The sequence below is a fragment of the Stegodyphus dumicola genome, chromosome 9 (genome assembly GCF_044657685.1).
Source record: "Stegodyphus dumicola isolate Sdum_Otavi_A_Nest chromosome 9, ASM4465768v1".
Lineage (NCBI taxonomy): Eukaryota > Metazoa > Arthropoda > Arachnida > Araneae > Eresidae > Stegodyphus > Stegodyphus dumicola.
In genome coordinates, this window is record NC_140776.1 from 75,377,970 (window position 1) to 75,401,466 (window position 23,497).

The 23,497-nt window shown below is 32.6% G+C and overlaps 2 protein-coding genes across 2 annotated transcripts in view; one reads left to right on the forward strand and one right to left on the reverse strand.

The window, feature by feature from the left end:
• LOC118194703 (uncharacterized) overlaps positions 1-23,497 on the reverse strand; it is a 195,126-nt gene that overhangs the window by 107,180 nt on the left and 64,449 nt on the right. The window lies entirely within an intron of this gene.
• Myo10A (unconventional myosin 10A) overlaps positions 1-23,497 on the forward strand; it is a 388,389-nt gene that overhangs the window by 49,975 nt on the left and 314,917 nt on the right. Inside the window, exon 2 of the mRNA XM_035365884.2 lies at positions 22,900-23,080. Within this exon, the coding sequence (XP_035221775.1) occupies positions 23,063-23,080 (18 nt within the window). The 5' untranslated portion in view covers positions 22,900-23,062. The remainder of the gene's footprint in view (positions 1-22,899; positions 23,081-23,497) is intronic.

Genomic DNA, 23,497 nt, shown 5'->3' on the forward strand with positions numbered 1-23,497 from the left:
GAACACTGACGTATAAATTGTAAATAAATTTAAATTATTATGCTAAGAAGTTTGTTCTTAAATTTATCTAGAAGAAAGGAATTAGATAAACAAAACTGCAAATTAATATAATCAGTCAGGCCTCTCAATAAATAAAAGTTTATTTTTTAAACCAAAAATTAAAAATTGGCATTCAAAAGTTTGAGTAATATACTTGGAAATATCTGAACATATAATTAATTAATTTATAAGAAATGTATAATTAAATTAATAACAAGCTAATTAACAGTAACATTAAGCTTAATTTCATTCAATCTAAAACAAGCAATCGATCAGGAGCTCCACATAACTGAAGTTAAGTTTTAATGCTATTTTACGTTGTCTTGCGTATAAAATAAAAGTTGCACTTGTGAAACAAGTGAATAATGTACTGATAGTCAACAGGAATTAAAATACAGTGGTTAAAAATATAACTACTTGTCAAAAGGTATGCAAAGTTGCTATGGCTAGAGAAATTGAATGATTATAGAAAACTCACTAAGCGCTACAGTGTGAAAAGAAAATTCTGGAATAAACATGTTAAGAAAATTAGATAGAGAAATAATCCTTAATTTATTGATATCCATATAAACTCTATGCTTTTGGAAAAATGTTACATATAATTTGAACCGAAGTATCAATCACCAAAACCGAGTTAATTTCTTTCATTATTTTTTCTTATTAGAGGGATTTGTAAAAAGATATGCTAAGGTGAAAATTTTTGCAATATTCTTAAAGAATAAATTAAAAAAGTATTTTTACTTCATGAACTGAAATTTTTACGCTACATTTTTACACAGTAAATAAGTACAAAAAAAGAAAAGAGCTGGAGGATCACTGGGACTAGAAACTCGGGTTGAACTACCAATGTTTAGTTACTTTTCCGCTTGATCATAAGACCTTTTAAAATTATGCTGAACAATATATTAAAGAAAATAGAAGATACAGCACAAGTAAGAACAAAAGTGGGCTGAATTAGAGATTTACATGTTTGGTGAATGAGTTAAACTTACCTGTACGCCATTATGAAATATTAGGAATGTAGCATAAAAGCATCAGCGAAGAAGGCAATGACAATCTAAATCATTGTAATCTAAGTGTATAACATTATCAGTATCTGCTATTAATTTCAATACTGCTGAAAAAATGATAAATGAATTATATTATAAATCACATGAACTCGTTGCATTTTAAATTACAAAAGTTAGAAATATTATTAGCGTAATTTAGCAACAATCTTTGTTAATGATTAATTTCAAGTAATTAATTTTGCAAATAATTTAGCCTGAAACTAGGTTAGAAATAAGCTACATGCTGAAGATTAAGCTTTGCCAAGGTGTTAGAAACATCTTCTATTAACTAGAGTAGTGATGCAAGAATTTCCAAAAATTATCATTTAAATACAAATTGGCATAAATACAATACAAAGAATATAAATTCTACATACATGAAAACTTGAGGACAGTGCAGCAATATGTGAAAAAGGAATGGATTAAAAGGGAACTGAAAATCCCAGGATATGAATATAAGGGAGTTTGATTTTTTTTGGTTGTTTTTTTGTTTTTTGTTAATTATGAAAATTTTGCTGACGCTCATAATTATTAATTTATTAATTAAATGTGTATTAGAAATTAAATCATCATCTGGATAACAGAATAAATATTTAAACGTTTCTAGTATTAAAATATGAAATTTGTAACAAGTTCATTGATCAAAGTTAAATAACTTCAATGACTAAAAATGGAATGTTTAATACGGGAATATATTGCAATAATATTAGTGTGAATTTAGAACGACTTAAGAAGTCCAAATTTTAGATTTAATAAAGAGATTTTTTTTTAAAATTAAATTAGAACTGTTTACCTAAAATGGTAAATTTGAAAGTTAAAACCAATCTGCTACCCAAGAAGATTTGTTAATACTTATCTAGACAAGAAACTTATTTAAAGTGCGCTACAAATCCGATATTTGATAGGTTGATTATGTATCAGTTTTGTGTATGTCATTAATCTATCAATTTTACTATTCAAAATAAAAGATATATATATATATTATATATATATTTGTATATATATATAGTATGCTGTTATAGTATATATATACACTATATCAGCGACTAAAATCTACAACTTGGAAAGTTTTTAATTCTTACAGAGAATAAAAAAGATCTGGCTCATCATTCCTTTAAGCATCATAAAACTTTAGAATGAGTGTAAAAGAAATTTATTTTTACTTTAGTACACGCCAGACTTTAAATTAATATTTGTTCTGCATGCACAATTTTTATAATATTGATAAACGAAAATAAAGGCTTGCAGTCTCAATAGAATGTCCCATTAATGGCGATAAATGACTTTTTGTAGCACCCAATCTTCTTGGCAAAGAAATAGGGGACAGGAAACGTCGCGCAGTTCGTGGATTAGATTAGAGGGGGACGGGGATCTTCGACCAAATTTGGCGCAGTTCGTACCCTACCATACAGCGCCATCTTTACAACATTATGGGCCCCTGGGAAAACCAGTATGTATGGAACCTAAGACAAAACCAAACGCAGAAATGAAACGTAAATGAAATATAAATGGATTAATATGGGGGGGGAGCATAGGAACCGCCGGCTGGGCAAGTTTCAGCCGGTCCATGGGTTAAGACAGCCCTGTTTCTAGAGATCGAAACTGCAGTATATGATAATCAAAATTAATGGTATACTCAAGTTATATGGTACTCGAAATTGCGTTATATGTGTTATAAGGTATTTTCTACTTCCTTACTGCCTGCCTTCGTGGTGTAACGGTAGCACACTCGGCGCGTATTCGAGAGGTCCAGGTTCGAGTCCCTGCGAGAGCATTGCTCATGTTGCATGTGTTCTGCTTTAAAATAAGCTAATGGCTCTACGGTATAACAATCTGACCAAAGGTCATCATGAAATCTAACTTCGGACAATGACCGTTTGTTTAAATAGCTTAAGGAATTTTCACACGTTGAAGTCTAACTTATTTTTTAGTATTTTTTTTAAATATTCTTGCTTTTTTGTAATTTTGTTATAAGCAATTAACAATTCTTTATGGAAGATTAGACACTGAAATTTTATTACTCTTTAAATTGTATTTTGGAAGTAGGCATTTTGATCTGATTCTTAATGTTTAGATTTAATTGCTGAAAAATCACGGTTTGGTTCTGAATGATGCAGCATTTGAGGTTTGAGAAAAGTGGGAAAAATTGTTTTAAACTGATAATTCGAATTTAAAATCTAACAAAGAAACTAAAAATAAAAGAGGACTTCTTAAACTCTATAACTGCAAATAACTGCTTTTGAACTTTTTATTATTAAAGTTCAAATGCAGACTGCTTAATTCTGGAGATCTTTAAGTGACTACAAAGTATGTTTTATTATAAGTAAATTTCCACAGAACTAACTGAAATTTGATTCTTTGGAATTTATTTCCGGTTTGTTAATTTATTCATTTTTTAAACAGCCTGACAGCAGAAGTAATCTGCAAATATCCCTTGCAGAAAAGCAGAGAATGGAAAATAATGTATGAAGAAGGTCTATTTAAATAACGTTTGAGGAAGAATTATTCGAGAGAATTGCGTTGTGCTGTATTATCTTACCACGTTTTTCAGACTTAGCGCCTTCCACTTCTTCCTGAAAGATGAAAGGATTAATTAATTTTTATTCGTCTTTCCAGGTTCTCTTGGAGGTTTAGGTTATGAATCTGAGTGTGAATTGGAATAACTTGACCTTGTCTTAATCTGGAATGCTGCCAAAGATTTATTAACAACGTGATATTTTTTATTTAATGCTTTTTCTAGAATGGAACGTTAATTATTTGCTGGTATTTAAGCATAAAATTCTAATCACGTACGTTTTTCCTTGGAATGCTGCTGAAACTCTTAAAAGAAAAGAAAAGTTTGTGCTTTTACGAATGTATTTTATAATTTTATTTTTACTACTGTATTCTACAATTAGTTAAACGTGACATTAAGATCACAAAGCATTTTTAATATTAGAAATTTCCGGTAAAGTTCTTTAGTATTTGATTTTCTCTTTATAAAAATGCCTCGTTTGACGCAGAGCTTCGCAATGCGAATGCCAAGGTAAATTATTACGAAACGTGCAGGATTCTTGCTTGAGTGATTTGTCGTTTCATTTTTGAGACCTTCATCCAAAAAATTGTCTCGCACTTAGAATGATGAGATGCGCACAAAGCAGCCAACCGACAATTTCCTTCTGTATATTTTTAATGAATATGTTTTTAATCATGATTTATATTTTTTGGTACGAATTATTGTTAAATGTCACAAGCGTATTAAAAAAAAACATCTTCTTTCTATCGTGTTTTATGCCACGTGTTTTTCCCCTATGAATGCAAGGAATTGCAAGACCATTCGACAATCCTCTTCGAAAGAATTCCTCAGATCAGGCTAAAACAGCTTTTCTTTTTCTTCCACTTAACAATATTTAATTTGATCAAAATTTCACTATTTTTACCACGTAGTAAAAAAGTAAATATTAATTTGCAATAGTTCACTGCAAATTAGAATTTACTAACTTAGTTTACGTGTTTGGTACTAAAGAAAAATAATATAACTGTAATTTAATACCTTTCGTCTATCAAAGCTAGCTGACGCCATGCCGCAAAGTCAGATGCAGCACTTATAATCTTTTCCGTAGATGAAGTCTTATTTAAATGCTTGTTAAAATTATATGAGATGAAATAAAAGCACATATTACCACACAAATAAATTTTAACAATTAAATTCATTAAACTTTGATTCTGATATATATTTACCATTTTCCTTAAAAATACAAATTTGGAAAATATTCATATGTTAAATCTATAGGTATTAGTGCACATAAAAGATACGAAAGGCACGCTGTCTACGAACGTTGGGTCACGGATTTTATCATCAAATTAATGACAGGAATCGGCAGAACATTGTGGATGTATCGTAAGACACGAATGACTTGAGGCAGAGTCTTTTATTTTGAAGTAGAGTATCTGAAATTTAAAAATTCAGATCTCTAACTAATAAAATAAGAGACATGTGTTTTATAAACTAAACTCAGTGACGCTACACCCTAGCGGGCCACGCCCTGTAGTGCCCGAAACCTGCTTTCTTGACCTAGGGCCCCGGAGTGCATCAGCATATGTCCTGGGTAAGTGGTTAGCTTGTCGCAGGACCCCGGTGGTTAGTCCTCAAGCAAACTTGGTACTCATTTTATCGACCCATTAAAGGGTTGAAAGGTTGAGTCAACCTTGCCCAGCCCGCGGATCCAACCCCGGACTTGTGGTGCAGCTGCGCAACGGGCTAGCCTCTAATGCATTTTATACTGATTAATTAAGGGGAATATTTTAATTAGGGAATATATCAAATCCAATGACGACGAGTCGAAAGTCCTCTTGTGTGGTTTGGTGGAAGGGAAGAGGGGTGGGAGACCCTCGGACCTGTTCTCCCGATATGCTCTCCATCAAAATTGGGGGCGGAACTGAACTAAATCGCACTGCCACCTAAATGGTGCTCAAGACTGTTGCCAACGACAGGCGTAATCTAGCGCTCCTTGCCACGAAGAATTTCGTGGGCTTGGGCTGACTACGGTCAGACAAGTTAGCATTAGCAACAACAACAACATGACTATTGTGGAAAAGGAAGGGGTTTAAAAGGTGAATATGTAATTGAATGTGATCAAAATCTCGATTTTATTTACGAAATGAAAAATAAAAGCCAATTAATTGCGGAAGCAAAAACCTCAGTTCCTCAACTGCCATCAACACTTTAGATCTTCAAATTACTTTCTTCGCAGATTACATCGGACTCCATTTAATTGATTCCGAAGGGAGCACAAAACGCTTGAAACATGACGGAAGTTTGAATTCCAGCTTTATTTTCATAAAAAAATACATAAATTGAGTTCTTGTGATTTCGACGTTCGAAATAAATAAGATTTCTCTCTAAAGAGTCTGGGCACGCACTGCAATAAAATGCCATCAACAAAAATCTCAATCTCTATAATAGCTACCGAGGGACTGATAATGGTTTCTGATTACCATAATGATCTCATTTTGTGTTTTATCATCCACCATTTTCAGAGTATTAAACGTACTGAAAATAGCAGGTATAATTTGAAAATATTAATGGAGTGATTCTGTTTAAATCAAATTCCAAACAAGGGAATTATTTGAGTTAGCTGAGGCTGGCTGCACAGCCCATCCGATATTACTCCCGATTCGAATTAAGTAAACCGCATCAGATTTATTGTAATATCGGACGAAAACGAATTAGGAATATTATACTAGTAGCCTTCAGCTTAGAACAAAGAAACAATTATATATTCCTCTGTCAAAGAGGGTTAGCATCCTCGATTCATTTGGAGGCATTATTAAAGTAACATGAAAGAAAACTCACCTTTTTCAGTAGAATATTTATTTCACTTATTACTTTATATACTGATTTTTGTTATCCCAAAGGAGACTTAGCCAAAAAGTGCTATTCTTCTCGAAACAGCACTTTGCGTCGTTAGTTTCACGTTTCAAATAGTTGCCTCCAGATATTATCGCCTTGTATTTTAGTTAAAGAGATTAAGTTATGAGGAATCTGCATGAATGTATGTATGTATGTTTTGTTAAAAACTTCTTTCATTTCATTGTGAAAAAACAATGGTACCTAGAGTCATCAAATTTTGAATAACGTAGTCTTCCAGCCGAATATGGACACCTGGAAGCTGGAATTTGTTTTTTATTGCCTGTTTCCTATTTTGTACTTTAACAAACTCAATGATTTTTAAAGCGAGCAATGGCACACTGTACGGGGGAAAAATATCTCTAACGCGCGAGACTGTCTATCGGAAATTCTCAGGTTATGCTGTTTTTAAATATTTTTAGTCCAAAGGGATATTAGCCCAAATGTTCTCGAAACGAGTATATATATGTAAATAAATAAAAATACTCTCCTTTGAGCGTAATATGAAATCTGAAAGCCTTCAGTTTTTTTTGTCCAAATTAATTTTGGTACTTAAGACATTTTTCCATGAAATATCGTTTGGAATTATTTTAGTGAGTAGTTGAGTATCGCTTAATATTTCTTCTTCACTTTCAGGTTAGTGTCTCCCTGAATTGGTTAATTGATAACCAGCTTAAATATTTTCTTTCTCGTATGTTTTTTCGCAATTTGAAATACCTTCTAATGCTCAGATTATATTTACTGAAAGAAAATATAATCACTAGGCATTATTCATCATGTGCTGCACTTCCTTTTGAAGAATTTTAGGATAGCTTTTGACATTTGTAATCATAGTATTTCTTTCATGCAGGGTTTGAAGACATTAAACGTAAATTCTAAATAATATCTCATCTTTGTTTGTTTGGTTTCCTTAATTGTGGTAATCACCTAATTGATATAGGATTACTTCAGTTGATAGGCTTAGGTCTGTAACATTATGGAAGTAAACAGAAATTCCATGGTAATAAATTTATCCGAGATTCTTAAGTTCTGATGTAATTCATATATTATTTCCGTCATTTCAATACCTCCACTACCTCGAATCTCTCGAGTGTCACTGCAGTTACTTCATTAACTCAAACTAATAATATACACATATATTTATGAGTTATATATGTTAATAAATTTAGATAGTCTGGCAAATTTCAGTGTTACTAATATTTTTCTTTTATTTATAGATGAACGTAATATTTTAAGTTCAATTAATATGTTAAGAAAATCGATACTTTTACGAAATTATGTAAGTTACAAAAATAAAAATTATTTGTGTAAATTTGCATTTATGTGCTTAGTTTAGCATACAGTATCGCAATGTAGATATATAAATTTAAAATAAAACGCTTAAATGAAGAAAACTCCCACTTGTATAAGCCAGCGGCCGAGCGGAAAAGTCGCTGAACGCTGGTAGTTCGGTCCGAGGTTCGAATACCGCGAACGGGCTGGCTGCATGGGTGTTTTCGTGGTTTTCCCCATGTGTAACGTGTATACGAACCAGTTTCCCTTAGAAAGACCTTCATGAAGGCATCCCTCCCTTTAGGCAGATAGCCCTCGAGACTTTGCCATAATCTCACACACACCCCCACTTGTATAAGAATTTACCAATATTTTGCATTAAGTTTCAGTGAAAACTCATAAAAAATTGCATGATTTTTGTGAAATTCTTACAAATTCAGGCATACCAAAGAGATATATATGTATTAATTTTATTAGGAGTAAAGTTGCATATTTTGCATTAACTTAATAAAATCTAAGTGATGTTGAATATTTACTGAGATTTCAAAGAGTAACTAATATTATAAAAGGCATCATCAGAGTCATTAATTTTTTTTTATATTAAAATTCCTGATATAACTTAATGACAGACGGATAAAGTTGATTTTGCTGCTGTTTTTGAAGAGTATTTTAAATAATTACTATAACTCGGCCATTTCGAACTGTTATTTTCTGGCGATTCTGTTTAAACTCCGCAAATTCTCATCATAAAACCATGTTTCTGCTGTTGATACGAATCGTCATTTAAAAAGTATGAGACCAGAAACATGTGAATGACCAAATAAGCTGCAGAAAGTGTATGCGTGAACTACATACATAGAATCATTTCATATAAATTTTACTAATATAAGTGTTCTTCACAACTTATAAAGGGGTTCAAAAACATTACATAGATAAGACATTTATTCTACATAAATTTACGTCTATAAGTTTATAAATCGCAGATTTTTATGTTATACAATGATATATTAAAATAATGCATTGCATATCCTCAAGTCCTAGGCCATCATACACATTTATAAAAGTGCTCCATTACATTGACTTTTGCATGTTGGTTCAATGATGAAAGTAAATAATATGACTCCATAGATCAGACTCTCTCTCTATAATTATATACATGTATACGAACACCTGTTTTTATATCTACACATGAATGGTGTACTACGGACCATCGGTTTATTTTATTGCACCATAAGGATAACTAATCATTTCGTTCTGAAATTTTAGTTATTGACATCAGATTAATTAATAATAAGATATTCATTTAGTTACATTTTAAATTTTATAATTCATCGATAAAAGATTATAGTTTAAAGTTGAAGAAGCTTCCCGAAGGAAACACATTTTTCATTGAATTATGCAAGGTGCACTGTTACAATAAGCTGAAGTAAAGCGTAGAAATGTTTTCTTTTCAAACACCTCTAACGAAACGATAACTGAAGACAACCATCACCGGAAAACAATATAGATTTTTTAAATCATTATAATTTAAGCTCATTTTATGTCACGACCCTAACAAGCTCGCTCAAAATAGGCCGTCTATTGAATTCTGAGTGACTACATTTACCTCTACCTATCGACCTAAAAACATTTTCACTTTCTCATGCTTAACCTATTGTAAAGTCGCGTCATTCATTACTCTCAGACAACTTTTCCGCTTACTCCTACTCGATCAGGACATGCCAGTTACGATCAAATGTAAAGAAATATGCCTTCAAATTGTCATTCGAAATAAAAGCACACACATCCATCTTTCATTCGTTTAACTGAGATTAGTATCGAACTACCTTCCATCCATTTAAAATGTTTCAAAAATGAGTTAACAGTTGTCTGAAAAGAAACATTTACCTCTATCCCATCGATTTATACTAATAAAATAATTTATTTAATGTAGAAAAGATTGAGTAATTAAAAATTATTTGATCTTCTACAAAACTCACAATAGTATCTCCCTGCGGAACTTTTGAGATTCAGATTCACTACTCAGCCTGTGTTTCATTTCTCAGACTGTGGAACAATAAAATCGGATATTCGGACAAGCAAAAGGCCAGGGCAAAGCTATGTAAGATTAACAAATTCAGCTTGTGCATGTATGTTACTGATATCAAGCGAAAAAGCTCACTTCGCTTCAGTTTGGTTATTTAAGTATGGCAAAACACACGAGGCTATCTGCCTATGAGAAGGGATATCTTCTTGAAGGACTTTCCAAAGTAAACTAGCTTGTATTCATGTTATGTGGGGAGAAAACCGCGAATACCAAATACGCAGCCAGCCCTATTACCTGGGTTCCAACCCGGGACGATTTATTAGCATTCAGCAGTTTGTAACCGCTTAACCACTGGTGAGAATCAATTTATATTCGAAGTTAGGAATAAGGACATACGTACCTCTCTTTGGAAAAAAATGCTTGGCAAATAAGTCTGATCAAAACACATAATAAATTCAGCAGTCTCTTAATATTCAAATAAATTGTCATGTACAATTATAAATGTTCTCACGTAGATCGTAATTCGTGAAAGAGAGCCGAGAGATTTTCGAAAATAATATCTCATGAGATATATTAGCGTAAACTAATATATCTTTTTATTTTAACATATTTTGATATAAACATCTAGCGTAATGCCTTATATAAACCTCATACTAGGACATCTCTGTACTTCTATGCAACTATTACAAAAAGCAGACCTCCCATTTCCGCGTTTATTTCAGTGTTTTTCTTGCAGGATTCTATACACACTTTTATGTAAAACTTTCTCTTCTGTACAATCTTGATCAAAACTGGGATCTATGTTGATTCAAATGTTCATATGACTCAGAAAGTCTTCAGAAGTTTGTATGCAAAAGGCGAAATGCTGATTTCAGCTAATTGGAATTGTTAGAATTTTTGCTTTGAATATCGTAATAATTAACGTTTAAAAAGCACTTAACTGTGTATTAAAATACGAAATAATTTTGCATATATGATATAAAATAATCTTTTGTGTGAGAGAAATATATAAAGTATCGATGAATGGACAGCACAATATCAGTTTTATTCGCAACAAACATATGTACTAAATTATGGAGATTTTTGCGTTTGTTTAATGAAGAAAATCACGCGTCAGTGATCATCGCCTTATTTAACCAATTAAGATATGTTCTGTGGTGTTTATAATAAGAAAGAGGTTTCTGCGTATAAAAATCTGGCAATGGGTAATTTTTTCAAGGTTTGAAATAAAGTATTTTTATTGATTAACGGGAGATTATGAGATCCTGGATAGAATTTAATTTTCATGTTACATTGAAAGAGAATTTGTTATTTTAATAAACTATAATAGTAATAACAATAATGCAAAACACAGATACTTAACGAAATTGAAGATTAAAAAGTATCATACAAAATTGTGTTCAAGTTTTGTTATCAGACACTTTTTTGTTTGCTGATAGTCATTAATGTATTATGTAACCAGTAAAAAGTCCTGGTCTTTTCATGAGGGGAAAACTCTCTTTGTTATTAAAGATGAGCGATAAAATTATTGTTGTTTTGAAATACATTTAGTCTTTTCATTTAAAATTAATATATGATAATACAGAACAAAGATCTAATTTCATAACTTAAATTTCAAGTGAGAACATATTTTTAGCATCCGTTTACAAAGTATTTATATTGTACATATGCACAGATGAGTGAAAAATGGATGAATTTCCTTAAAAGCTTAATTTTCTACCTGATCATATTCTCTCTCTTAGTACGATGGTAGATGGTCATTAAACAAGCTATTCTTAGTGTGCAATTTAAGCATTTTAAATGCATTCACCTTCGGAAATTCAACATTAGGAAGTGAAAAATGATATATTTGTTGCTTTCTTTTTAATTTTCATTTATATTAAAATAACATATTTCTGACAAAATGGTTACGAATAATGTTGTGCCTGAAGAAATACAGCTTGAACCAGAGACGTTCGATCGCATACAAGCTTCCTAAATTTAAAGCGGAATTTTATTTTAGCATTCAGATTGACGTGCTTCTTCCCCATCTATTCTACTTAATAAAAATCAGGTTCATTTTCTATTGGAAGAGAAACAACTGTTACGTTAGTCTCTTTCTTTCGGTAGGAGAAAAAGAATAAAACCGATTCACCTTTCTGGACATATGAAATTTAACCTACTGGCTTGGTCTCGTACGACACGATGTGCACGCGCGATTTACGGGAAATTACTAGAACGGCATTGTTTGTAGCTAATTTACGAGCGGATCGTTTTCCAAAGAGTTGCTGCTTGCAGGGACAGAGGGATTTGATATTCCATTGTTTGTGTGTAAAAGATTAGCTATTTCTCTGCCACTTCAAGAATGAAAGCTGAATAGATGCTTCAGTTTCCTGTACTCTTAAGCGGACGAATGAAAAAGATTTCACTGTGAATTTTTGTTCTCAGAAGCTATTTTTGAGATGAAAATTTCTGGTCTATGTATTGTAGAGGAATTTAATTTTTGGCTTGCCCATTGCTTTCAGAAATTATACAGACTGGAATTTTTGTTATTTTAATTATGTATCCAACATCATACTGACAAATATCTTAATAATGAAGCAAAATTTTCGAGCTATTTTCATTCATTACAAAATTAAGTATATATTTTTACTTACTCCTCTGTTTTTTTTTTTTTTTTTTTTTTTTGTGTGTGTGTGTGTGTGTGTGCGCGCGCGTGCTCTTCATGAAATTCGCTAAGTAAGAAACACTTTTTTTCTTCGGAACTTATTAAAAATAGTCAAAACTTTAGTAATGTTTGATGCTATACACACATAATCATCGTGCAAATACGTATATGCTATTATGCAAAGTATGATTACATTATCACTTATTTCCAAAAGCAGAATTTCTAAGTAGCAATGAGGTCAGTCAGCGGCCGAGCGGTAAAGACGCTGTACACTGGTAGTTCGGTCCGAGGTTCGAATCCCGCGAACGGGCTGGCTGCATGTTTTCGTGGTTTTCCCCATGAGTAACGTGTATACGAGCCAGTTTCCCTTAGAAAGTCCTCCACGAAGACATTCCTCCCTTTAGGCAGATAACCCTCGTGTGCTTTGCCATAACTGAATAATCCAATCCAATCTAAGTAGCAATATCGCATTTTATGTTAGAGGACAGTTTAAATCTATCAATTTTTCATACAGAGCGTATTTACCCATTTTTGTAACGATTTTCTCCATGAATTTAAATATTAATTTTAAAATACACACGTAACTGGCATCAAATTGGAATAAGGTTTATTATCGTCTGCGGTATTAAAAATATTTTTCTCTTTAAAATGTCATTGAAAAATAAACAATGGATCGAAGGCTATTTTTTTGAGCTTCCCGAAGAAAAATACCCTTATTCAATTATTTAAAAGAAATGAAAAGCATGGTTTTAATATTTCTACACCTAAAATAACTGACATAATTAATATGAAATTGAAAAAAACGTCAAAATTTACATCTGACTGAGACAAAGGCAAAAACTACATATCCAACAAAGGTGCGTACAGCTATTATTAAATCTAAAGTCGTATCTCCTGTTTTAAAGGAAAATCCAGCCCTTCCCCCAAAGAGCTGTTGCAAAATCTTTAAATATCTCTGTAAGAACTGTGAACAAAATTATAAAATCTGATTTAAAACTAATAAAAAAACAAATATATGATGTTCATCGCCTAAGGCTGAAACATATTTCTCAGCGTAAGACTATGTGCAGATTACTGTATGAAAACTATTAGGCAGGTGAAAAATTAAAATATATAGTTACAGTTGACTAGACTCGGATGTAGTTATCTGGTTGCAATAGAAAAAGATCGATTTACTACGAGACTAAAGACGAGAAAAAATATTAATACGTTGGTTCAGAGAAAACAAGGGAAGTTTTTCTAAAGTTTTTATGGTTGTTATTTGATTCGCTCATAACGGAAAACTTAAAATAAGAAAGGTACAAAATAATGTCGAAATTAAATTCGGATAACTCTCAGAAATATGTTTTAACTCCTATACTTAAAGAAGAAATTCCATCTCTTTATCCAAATAATCTTTTCACTGTGTGAAGTTCCATCAGGATAAGCTAAGCCATACCTCTAATCTACTGCTACTTTTTGAAAACATGAGAAATGAAACCGGAAGGGAACTGAAGCTATTCTTTTTAAATGAATCCTACCCAAGCCCTCTGATGTGCCTCTTATGGATTACTGTACATTTTTACTTTGAAAACGAGCTCTTTATAAGTGGCATCCCAAAGCATCGGATGGACTCTGGAATATTGTGAAGGATGAACGTAATAAAATCAACGTTAATGTTTTAAGAAAAAGGACTTTTATCTTGAAAATCAAGATGTAATATAGTTCAACAATAAGGCTATCAGACTGAACACATTATAAAATAGAATTCTAAGATTTGTTTAAATATAAATCTTTGCAAAATCGCTACAAAAATGTGTGAACACCCTCTGTATATCACTCTTCAATTTATCCATATTTTTTAATGCATCGTTATTACGTCAAATTTTCACACATCATTGTTTAAAAAATGTAATTTTTTGTGTAAATTATATTGTATGCAATAGGTGTAATAATATCCTTCGTAATAAAAATATGGGGTTCGAACTTAAAACGTTTGCTCATCTCTGATCTTTTTAATAACCATTTTTAATGTTCAGTATACTGTTTATATGTTCGGTATATTTATATGTTTATGTGTTCAGTATATTGTTTTAACTCATTTGGTCATTTTAACTACTAAAATAAAGTCAACAGATGAAAATTAAGTGCCAGAAGACAGCAATTTAAAAATGCTTTGACCTGTAACTAAGCATATGGAATTTTGCTCTCTGCCTATGCTCTAAGAATTTACTCTTAAGACATCTTTCTTGCAGTTATAGGTATTTTTTAAAAAAATACCTGGGAGGACTTCCACTTGTTTCACAGCACAAAAAATCCCGTTCTCGTAGGTTTTTCTTGTATTTTGTTTTATAGAACTAAACTAGAATTTAGTATTTATGTTAAATGAAGACAGTATTCAATATGATGGGAACTTTCAGAACCATGATGAAGGATTCCAGGTGCTTTGCGAAGCTGTTGATGGTTAATAAATGAGTACTCCATAGCTCTGTTAAAAGTCCGTGACGCTTTCAGAACTCATGAGAGGTCAAGCAGGGTGTTGTATACAAACTGTAGGACATTTTGCGTACTTTTTTTACTATGTATGCAAAATAGTATCCTACTTGCTATGTAAAGATTTCTAAATTGGAAGCTTTAGTGGATGAAAAAATTTGCCAAAGTCCGGGATCTGACGCTTTTTAATATTATTTGCAAAAAAAAAAAAAATTGCGGGTTTGTTTTGGAAGTAAAGGAAATTAAAATCGCGCGAAAGTATTGTTTGGTTTGGGTTATTTAATTATGACAAATCGTACGAGGGCTATCTGTCTAGGAGGAGGGATGCCTTCGTTGTCTTTAAGGGAAACTGGCTTGTAACCACGTTACACATAAGGGGAAACCACCCAAAACCCCGTGCAGCAACGCGTTCTTCGGGTTTCGGATCCCAGACGAACTGCCAGTTTTCAGCGATTTTACCACTCTGCCGCTGATGGGCATATTGTTAGGAGGGAAGATTTTAAAAGGCAATGTTTCTATTATTATTATTTCTTTTTTTTAAAAAACTTCGAGTACAAAAATTTGCTTTATTAAAAAAATATTTTCTAGTTTGGAAACGAAAATAAAGAGTATTAAATATTAAATGACACTTACATTCAGTTTGTGATAATGAAACCATTTATCAAAATTTCCACTTCCATTTCGATCATCATTTCGCATGCTTGGAGAATCTTTGAAGTTATGAGACTTTTAAAGACGATAAGCATTCCTTCTAAACGCCTTTCCGAACGTATGTACGGACGAATATTATGATCAAATATCTCTTGTTAACCAAACAAAGTGTTTTGCCAAATACCTTGTGCAGATTTGACTTTATAACTTTGGTGAAAGTTCTAGTAGCTTAAGCAATTAATGAATGCCAAACCAATTTTGAAAAGGTATTCGAAACCACTTTTATCATCTCTCTGGATGCTCTTAAATAAATGATGCTCTGGAGTAAGTCTCATTTCAAACTGAAGGGAAAAAAAAAAAAAAAAAAAAAACATAAATTTCCATATATTTCTTGGATTATTCTTATATTAGGGAAGCTGAATTATTGAATGAATATGCAGCGATCTGATTTTCATATTCCACATAAGCCTGAGTTTAAGCTAAGATATTATTTGCTTCACATTTTTCTACGTCGTAAAATATGTAATTGTCTTTTTAAACTAGTTCTTCTTTCTCCCATTTTTCAGTTCTCAGGTATTTTCTTGTAAGTATTTATGGTATTTCTCCTTCTCTACATTCCTTTTCTCTTTCAGCGTTTAGGTTTCATTCATGGTTTTGACTTTGAGTGTGTGGGAGTATGTGCATATATGTTTGTGTACAGGAGGTGATTATAACTAAGCGTTTGTACTGGGCACCTTCTTGCGCTTTGAACTACCAGCAACTCGACGACACTTGCTCGCGAAAATAAAGAACTAGGAAGCAGCAAAATAAAATTTATCAAAAAATTTAAAACTGAATGCAGGTTTTGAACTATACCGTTATACTGTGTCCAGTTTCGAAAGTCTATTTACTTTAGAAAAAAGTTTTAAATTTGATTACCTCTCCAGCTTTTCAAACTATATAACGATAAAACAAATCTATTAGACATATAAAAATTATACACTGCTGGCCATTAAATTTGCAACACCATGAAGGAAAGCCAATACAAGAAACATATTTATTGTACTTAAAAATAGTATGGCAGGAAGACAAAATGATTAACTTTGTAAGCAGTTTGGGGGTTTCCACTAATACCCAGTTAGGCATGGAGTCGAACTGGGATTGGATGACAGAAATGGGCAACTCATTCCGTGCTGCTTCAAGTTCATACCACACTTTATCAACCTTATTAGCTGTAGAGGGGTGGTGGACCAGTTTTTTAGCAACCTTATAACCAGATGATTTCAGTGGGGACAGATATGGAGACAGTGCAGGCCAGGCCAGCAGTCGAATACTCTGTGTCAGCAGTCGAATACTCAGGACACGATGTGCGACTTGTGGTCTTGCATTATCTTGTTGGAAGATAGTGTTTGGTAGGCCTTGAAGATAGGGCACAACCCCTGGACGTAAGATAACAGAAATGCACCGATTTGTGTTCAAATTACCTTCGATCCGAACTAAAGATATGCATGCCGTGTACCCAATGGCTGCCCAAACCATCACACTAGGTGTAGGGCCCCTATGCCGATATCGAATGCAAGCAGGCGATGTACGGTCTCCACGCAGCTTCTAGACACGTATACGGACGGCCATTCGAATACTGTACGCAGAATCGGGACTCGTCTGAAAAGACGTCATTGTGCCACTCCTGTATTCAGCTTTGTAGTTCGGCGGACCAGAGTCGCCGTCTCTTTCTATGGGGTATTGTCAAGGGAGGTCGAAGTAATGGTCGCCGTACTGGTAATCCACGCTGCTGCAAACGTCGATACAATTTAACGAGCGGATACTGGGCGTACTGCAAACATGCCCATTTCCTGAATAACGGTCCGTCATGTGGTTGTATCGTTTTGCAGGGCTGACCTCACAATATGTCCTGTCCTCTCGGACGTTAGTCATTAGAGGGCGTTGAGATCCTACATGCCGTTGATTATGATCCTCAGGACCCGATTGATTCCATATTGGCATGACAGTGGTTGGATGTCGACCAGTGCGACGGGCGATAGCACGGAACGATAATCCACGCTCTCGATAGGCAAAGATCCTGCCTCTACCGATATCAAGCACTTGATTGTAAGCCTTTCTTCTTTTTATTCGAGGCGTAACACGATATTCGAAGCAAACTACGACCTTACAAAGTGCTTTCCGAATGAGAAATCCACTACACAAATTTTCTTTTATGCAGCGCTTCAGATATCTTTTCTTCCTCCTGTGTCATCTAAATACGCTGAAATACTAAACATGTGCACATCCCAACCTCTTCTTTTCATGTGATTTTGACATTCATCAGATCATTCCTTCCTGGTGTTGCAATTGTGTGTAAATGTTGTGTAATGGCCACCAGTGTAGAATGGAGTTTGGACAACACTGCATAAATTTTCTTTTATGCAGCGCTTCAGATGTCTTTTCTTCCTCCTGTGTCATCTAAATACGCTGAAATACTAAACATTTGCACATCCCAACCTCTTCTTTTCATGTGATTTTGACATTCATCAGATCATTCCTTCCTGGTGTTGCAATTGTGTGTAAATGTTGTGTAATGGCTACCAGTGTAGAATGGAGTTTGGACAATACTATGAATAAATTTCACTCATTCTCTTTTAACATAAAATTGGCTAATATTTTTTATGTGCATATGAACTATATTTTGGTTTGACTTTTTATTCCATTTCTTCTGAAATTTTTAAAGAAACATGAGCTTTTAAAAAAGTTGTGCTGGGGTAAGTTTTATCCTGCGTAATTACGAAAAAACTTTAATTTATCTTGAGAGGGTTAGTATGCTAGATTAACGATTTATCCTCAGTTGGGGACAATGTAAAGGGTTTTTTTCTGCTCAGAGCTCTCTTAAACTCTAATAAGCTGCAGGGGACTAACATTTGTACATATGCTATTCCAGGGACTAAGCAAAGGGTTGAAGGAACAGTTTAAATATGCCAATAGGGAATAATAAAGCACGGGGCAAGAGGAAGCACCTAGGAAAAGGAGAGCAAATAAAAGAAGTATGAAGTGAAATTTGTAACTCTTATTTTCATTCTTTTTAAAGAATGAATGCCAAAATTAGATTGACGAAAGTATCAAATTTTCATTTTAGAAAAATGATTTAATGAATTTGGTTCAACAGTGTAACTTTATCACCCGGGTATGAATTTGAATGTTTGACTAGTATTTGTTGTCTATTAAATTTGAGCTGCTTTTTAGTTGCTTGTTTATAAAAGCACAAACCCAGCTTCAAAACTTATCCACATTTAGCCTATTACACGTTATTATTATATTCTAGCTTAAAGTTATGTCAGTGCCCTTTCATAGTTTTAAGTTTAATTTGTATACTTTTATTAGTAAATGCTTGACTAGATTCAAAGGATTACAGATTACTTTAATGCTTCTGTCTGTCTAAGATTTACTTAGTTCTGAAATATGAGTTATTCCCATTAGGGATAATGCCGATTAGGCGTAGAGGAAAGAATAAACACTGTTGTTAAGCTAACCGTAACGGAAGTGAGTAACTATTCCTGCTAGTGTGCGCCAAAGAACTGCTTCATTGGACCTCTTTCAATCATCCATTGCTTAGGTGTATATCAACTTCCACCATCTCAATCAACGACCGGAGCGTCGGCCAAGAAGTGGCCGTACAGATCGAGGCTGGAACGCGCTCTCATTGTGGACAGCCAGTGAAGTGTGAAGAGCATCGCATAATGGCATAAAAAGATGGCGAATTCTTTGCCTTATGCATGACCCACATCCGTCTGTTCGTGGAACATATCAGCGAATGATGACCCTCCACTGAAGAAGGCCCAGAATCACTATAATGATATATTTGGATGGATTTTTTATCACTGCTGCCACTAAAGATGCGCTCGTGGTTCAGATTTACCCCATTGTAATCACCATAAATCTGAAGAGACGATTTAATCTCTCTTTGAAATCTGTGATGGGAACAGTGCAATTTGGGAGCTGTACACTTGTCCCTGCTGTGTGAAAGTTCAAGAGATTATTTAGTTTCACTATGCAGTGTAATCGAATTTTTATTAAGGTAATCCAACTGCTTTCCTGGGTGTTTAAATTGATGTGAACCAGTTATACATTTCGAACAGTCGAAATTTATTTCAATATGCTTTCTGAATGAGTATTAGACTATTGTTTAAATTATATATAAAGTCTAAATGAAATGAAAGCATCCTTCCTTAAATTTTAATCTGATGGCTTAACAAAAACAGGATTTCGCTTAGGAATAGTACTTAACGAAAATCTAACACTATATACTATGTTGTTTTAATTCAGAATTAAGGAAATTCTTCCTTAGTTTAATGCTGATTAAAAAAGAGAGTTTCAAGTGATCATCTAATGGAGATCTTTTCTTCAATGGGAAGTGTTTTTTTAAATTTAAAGCTACCGCATTTCGTTTACATGATACTGCTTCAGATATCAGCTGAGGTTTAGTGAACTAATTCAGGTGTTATTTCATTTGGAGTTTACCGGTGATACTGAATTTTTTTTTTTAATTTAGGCAAAACGTCTGCTCGAATAAAGAGAGGTATTTTACAGATTAATTCTTAATATACCTTTATGTTGAAATCAAGATAATACTAAAATTGAATCTTGCCTGCTTGAGAAACACACAACGAAATTACTAGAACTCAAACTAGTGCATTTCTCTTGTATTCCATCCTTATTATATTTTATTGTCAATTGTTCTTTTAAAACATTAATTTTCAATTGTTCTTTTAAAACATTAATTTAATAAATAGTAAAACCATGATATCTTTGGTACAGTTGTTTCAAATATTTAATAAAAGTCTGAAAGTCGCTTTTTCTTTCCATGTCTCTTTTTAAAGACTTGTTTCATAGCTGAGAAAAAATCGAAAGCTTTTTCGCAGTCAATTCTCATTTCAATAGAAAGGTTTATGCAAGATAAAGAAAAACAAAATTTTAAAAAAATCTGAAAGGTTTCAGATTTTAAATGAAGTCCAAAGAGGCGTTTTTTTAACGTTTTGTGTGTTACCCTTATTTATTGAATATCATGTTTGCACTTAAACCATAAAATTCAGTTCAATAGCAAAATAATTTTAAAATGAGCCTATCTTTAGAATTTCCGATACACAGTTCCGCTCGCTGGAGATAAAAAGGTTTTTTTCCCCCGTAGATTGTTGCCATTGCTCGCTTTTAAATCTTTAACGAATTTTTGACTCAAACTCAAAGTAACAAACTCAAAGTTGTACAAAATAGGAAATCGATAATTAAACAAATTCCAAGTTTCAAATTTGGTCTTCCGCATGCCCATATTCGTAGGAAGATTATGTCATTCAAAATTCGATGGCTCTATGTACCGTTGTTTTATCACAATGCGAGAAATGTACATACATTTATGGAGATTTTTCATTATTTAATTTCTTCAAATATAATGCAAGACTCTAACATTTGGTGGCAACAGTTTGAAAAGTGAAATGGACATTTATAGTGATTCAACACAAAATCGCAAAACGAAAGCAATAGTTCTTCAGAGACAATGCCCCTTTGGAGTAATAATTAAAATCTATATTTAAAAAAAGCTATTGAAAAAGACAAAGCTACATGGTAGGATCCGCGAATTGAAAATAATGAAGATCTCGTTAAGGTTTCCTTCGATATATGTAAAAAATCAAAGTGTTGCTAAATGTTTTAAAATTTCGTTTCATTTATTTTCTTATCTTTATTTTATTTAATTAATTAATTTATTTATAAGAATATTCGTGTTTATAATTCATCCGTGAAAGTTGATGTTTTTTGTAATACACACTTTCTGTATTTTAAAATGATAGCCTTCAAAATAACCTCGGCTCATTTAATAGTATTAATACAGTTAAAAATTTGATGAAATTACCTTTCTTATATTAAAGGCATTTCTTCCATGTTTCTTGGTGGTGTAGCACTTTAGCATTAAATTAGTAAATGGTAGGTGTCGGGTTACATTATTTGCTGAAGAACAAGGCTTGCAATTTCGAAAGAGAGCTCCTCAGGGGGACGATCAGGAAGAGGGAAGAGGTCTCAGGAAAAGAGATCTCCCACCCTCTTCCCCTACCACAACTTCTCGAGAGCGGCTCGTCGCATAATTAGAGTGTCCCCATACCGCACAGACATTATAAATTTTCAAACATTCGTGCCTTCTCCAGGATTCGAACACGGGCCCTTTGGTATGGCTGTGAGAATCGAATGGGTGGGAAAGCAACTCGTAGCGGTCTAAATGCAGTTTCGTTACGAATTCAGTCAGTATAGTTTGTTTAATCTGATAAAACATACAAAGCCTACTTGCTTAAACGGATACCTTCATGGATGCTTTTGTAAAGAAAACTGGCTAGCATTCACGTTAGAGGTTGAGAAACTACAAAAAGCTAATGCAAGCAGCCCATTTGCCAGCATTTGAAACTAACAATCAACAAAGGATTCATTATGATCCTCTTAATAGACACACATACACATATAACATAAAATAGAAAACTTCATATCCCGTTTGGTGTTAACCAGTTAGCGCGATAGTCTATTTAGATGAATAGTTTTAGGTTCAGCTGACTACCGTAATTCTTTAGTTTCTAATTGGTATAACAAGTTATAAAAATTTAATGAAGTAATGAGAAAATTGGTTCTATAAAGATGAATTTCTAAACATATTAAAGGACATAATGGTTTATTAAAAATAATGAATCTGATGACGGACATTATTTTATAAACTTTATCGTCATTCAGACTTTTACAAAGCAGAAAAAAAGGACTGAAAAAAGAGAGCCGTGAACAATGTTTGAAAATGAAAGTAGAACATATCAAAGTTTTTTTTTTCCGCTTAGTACGAATATAATATAAAAGATTTTATGATTATTCAATCAGCGATACAAATAGCTCATAAGATTTGAAGAGTTTTCTTAATTTTAATAAATTTACATAAGAATTTATGCAGAGTTTCGATAAGATAGAATGTGCGTAATATTTCTGAGTTGATAATCTATGACGCCTATGCCCTTTCTTAGAAAAATAATATTGCTTTAGATTCTTTGAATATTTCTATGGATAAGAATGATCGAATGATCGCTCATTTCTGAAGCATATAGAAGACTTACATTGCATTCTGATATTATATAGCATTTAAAATTAATAACACACATTCTGAACAGTAAACTAGGTTGTCATAAGCACTAACGAAATATTTTTTTTATTCGCAGAAATTGTTGTTGTGAAGATTGTATTTATAATATTTGTAACCGATAACTTTTGTTTTGAGAAACATATTATATTTATTTTAATCTCAATGTAGTATAAATAAAAATATATATTTTTCAAAAAAAAAAATTCTTAATTGAATATTTTTTTCCAGGTTCAACATGAAGACTGTAGATGCAAAGCGTAGAACGATTGTTTGTGTGTTTTCCAGTGTAGTTTATGGATGTTACATTAGATTAGATACAAAATCGGGGATGTGCAATTTTGGATAATACTGATTTTATTGTCTTCATAGGATTCTTAAATTATTAGGAATAATGGAGGATTATCAAGAGGTGAGTTTTTTTTTAAAGTAAAAATTAGACTTTTGGTATTAGTTTTAAAACACAATTTTTTAGGGACTAAATATCATATTTCGAATACTTTTTACCTCCTTTTTACCATGCCATAGATCACAATAACATATTTACAGTTCATCAAAACATCCGAGAAACGAGTTAATTTTGAAAGTTCTTTTTATGATTTAATTAAGAATTCTGCTTTACAGACTTTTAAGCAAAATAATTTTTTTTTCTAAATACTGATGAAAAATTTGTACTTTTCTAAATCATCTGTGTGAAATATAGGCATTTTGATTATATTTTAAACGTTTACTTATACCTTTTTAGATATTTTAAAGTTTTTATTATATTTAAAAGTTGCGAGTTTATCAAAAAATTAAAAATTGTTATCCAAAGTTTCATGCTATGGAA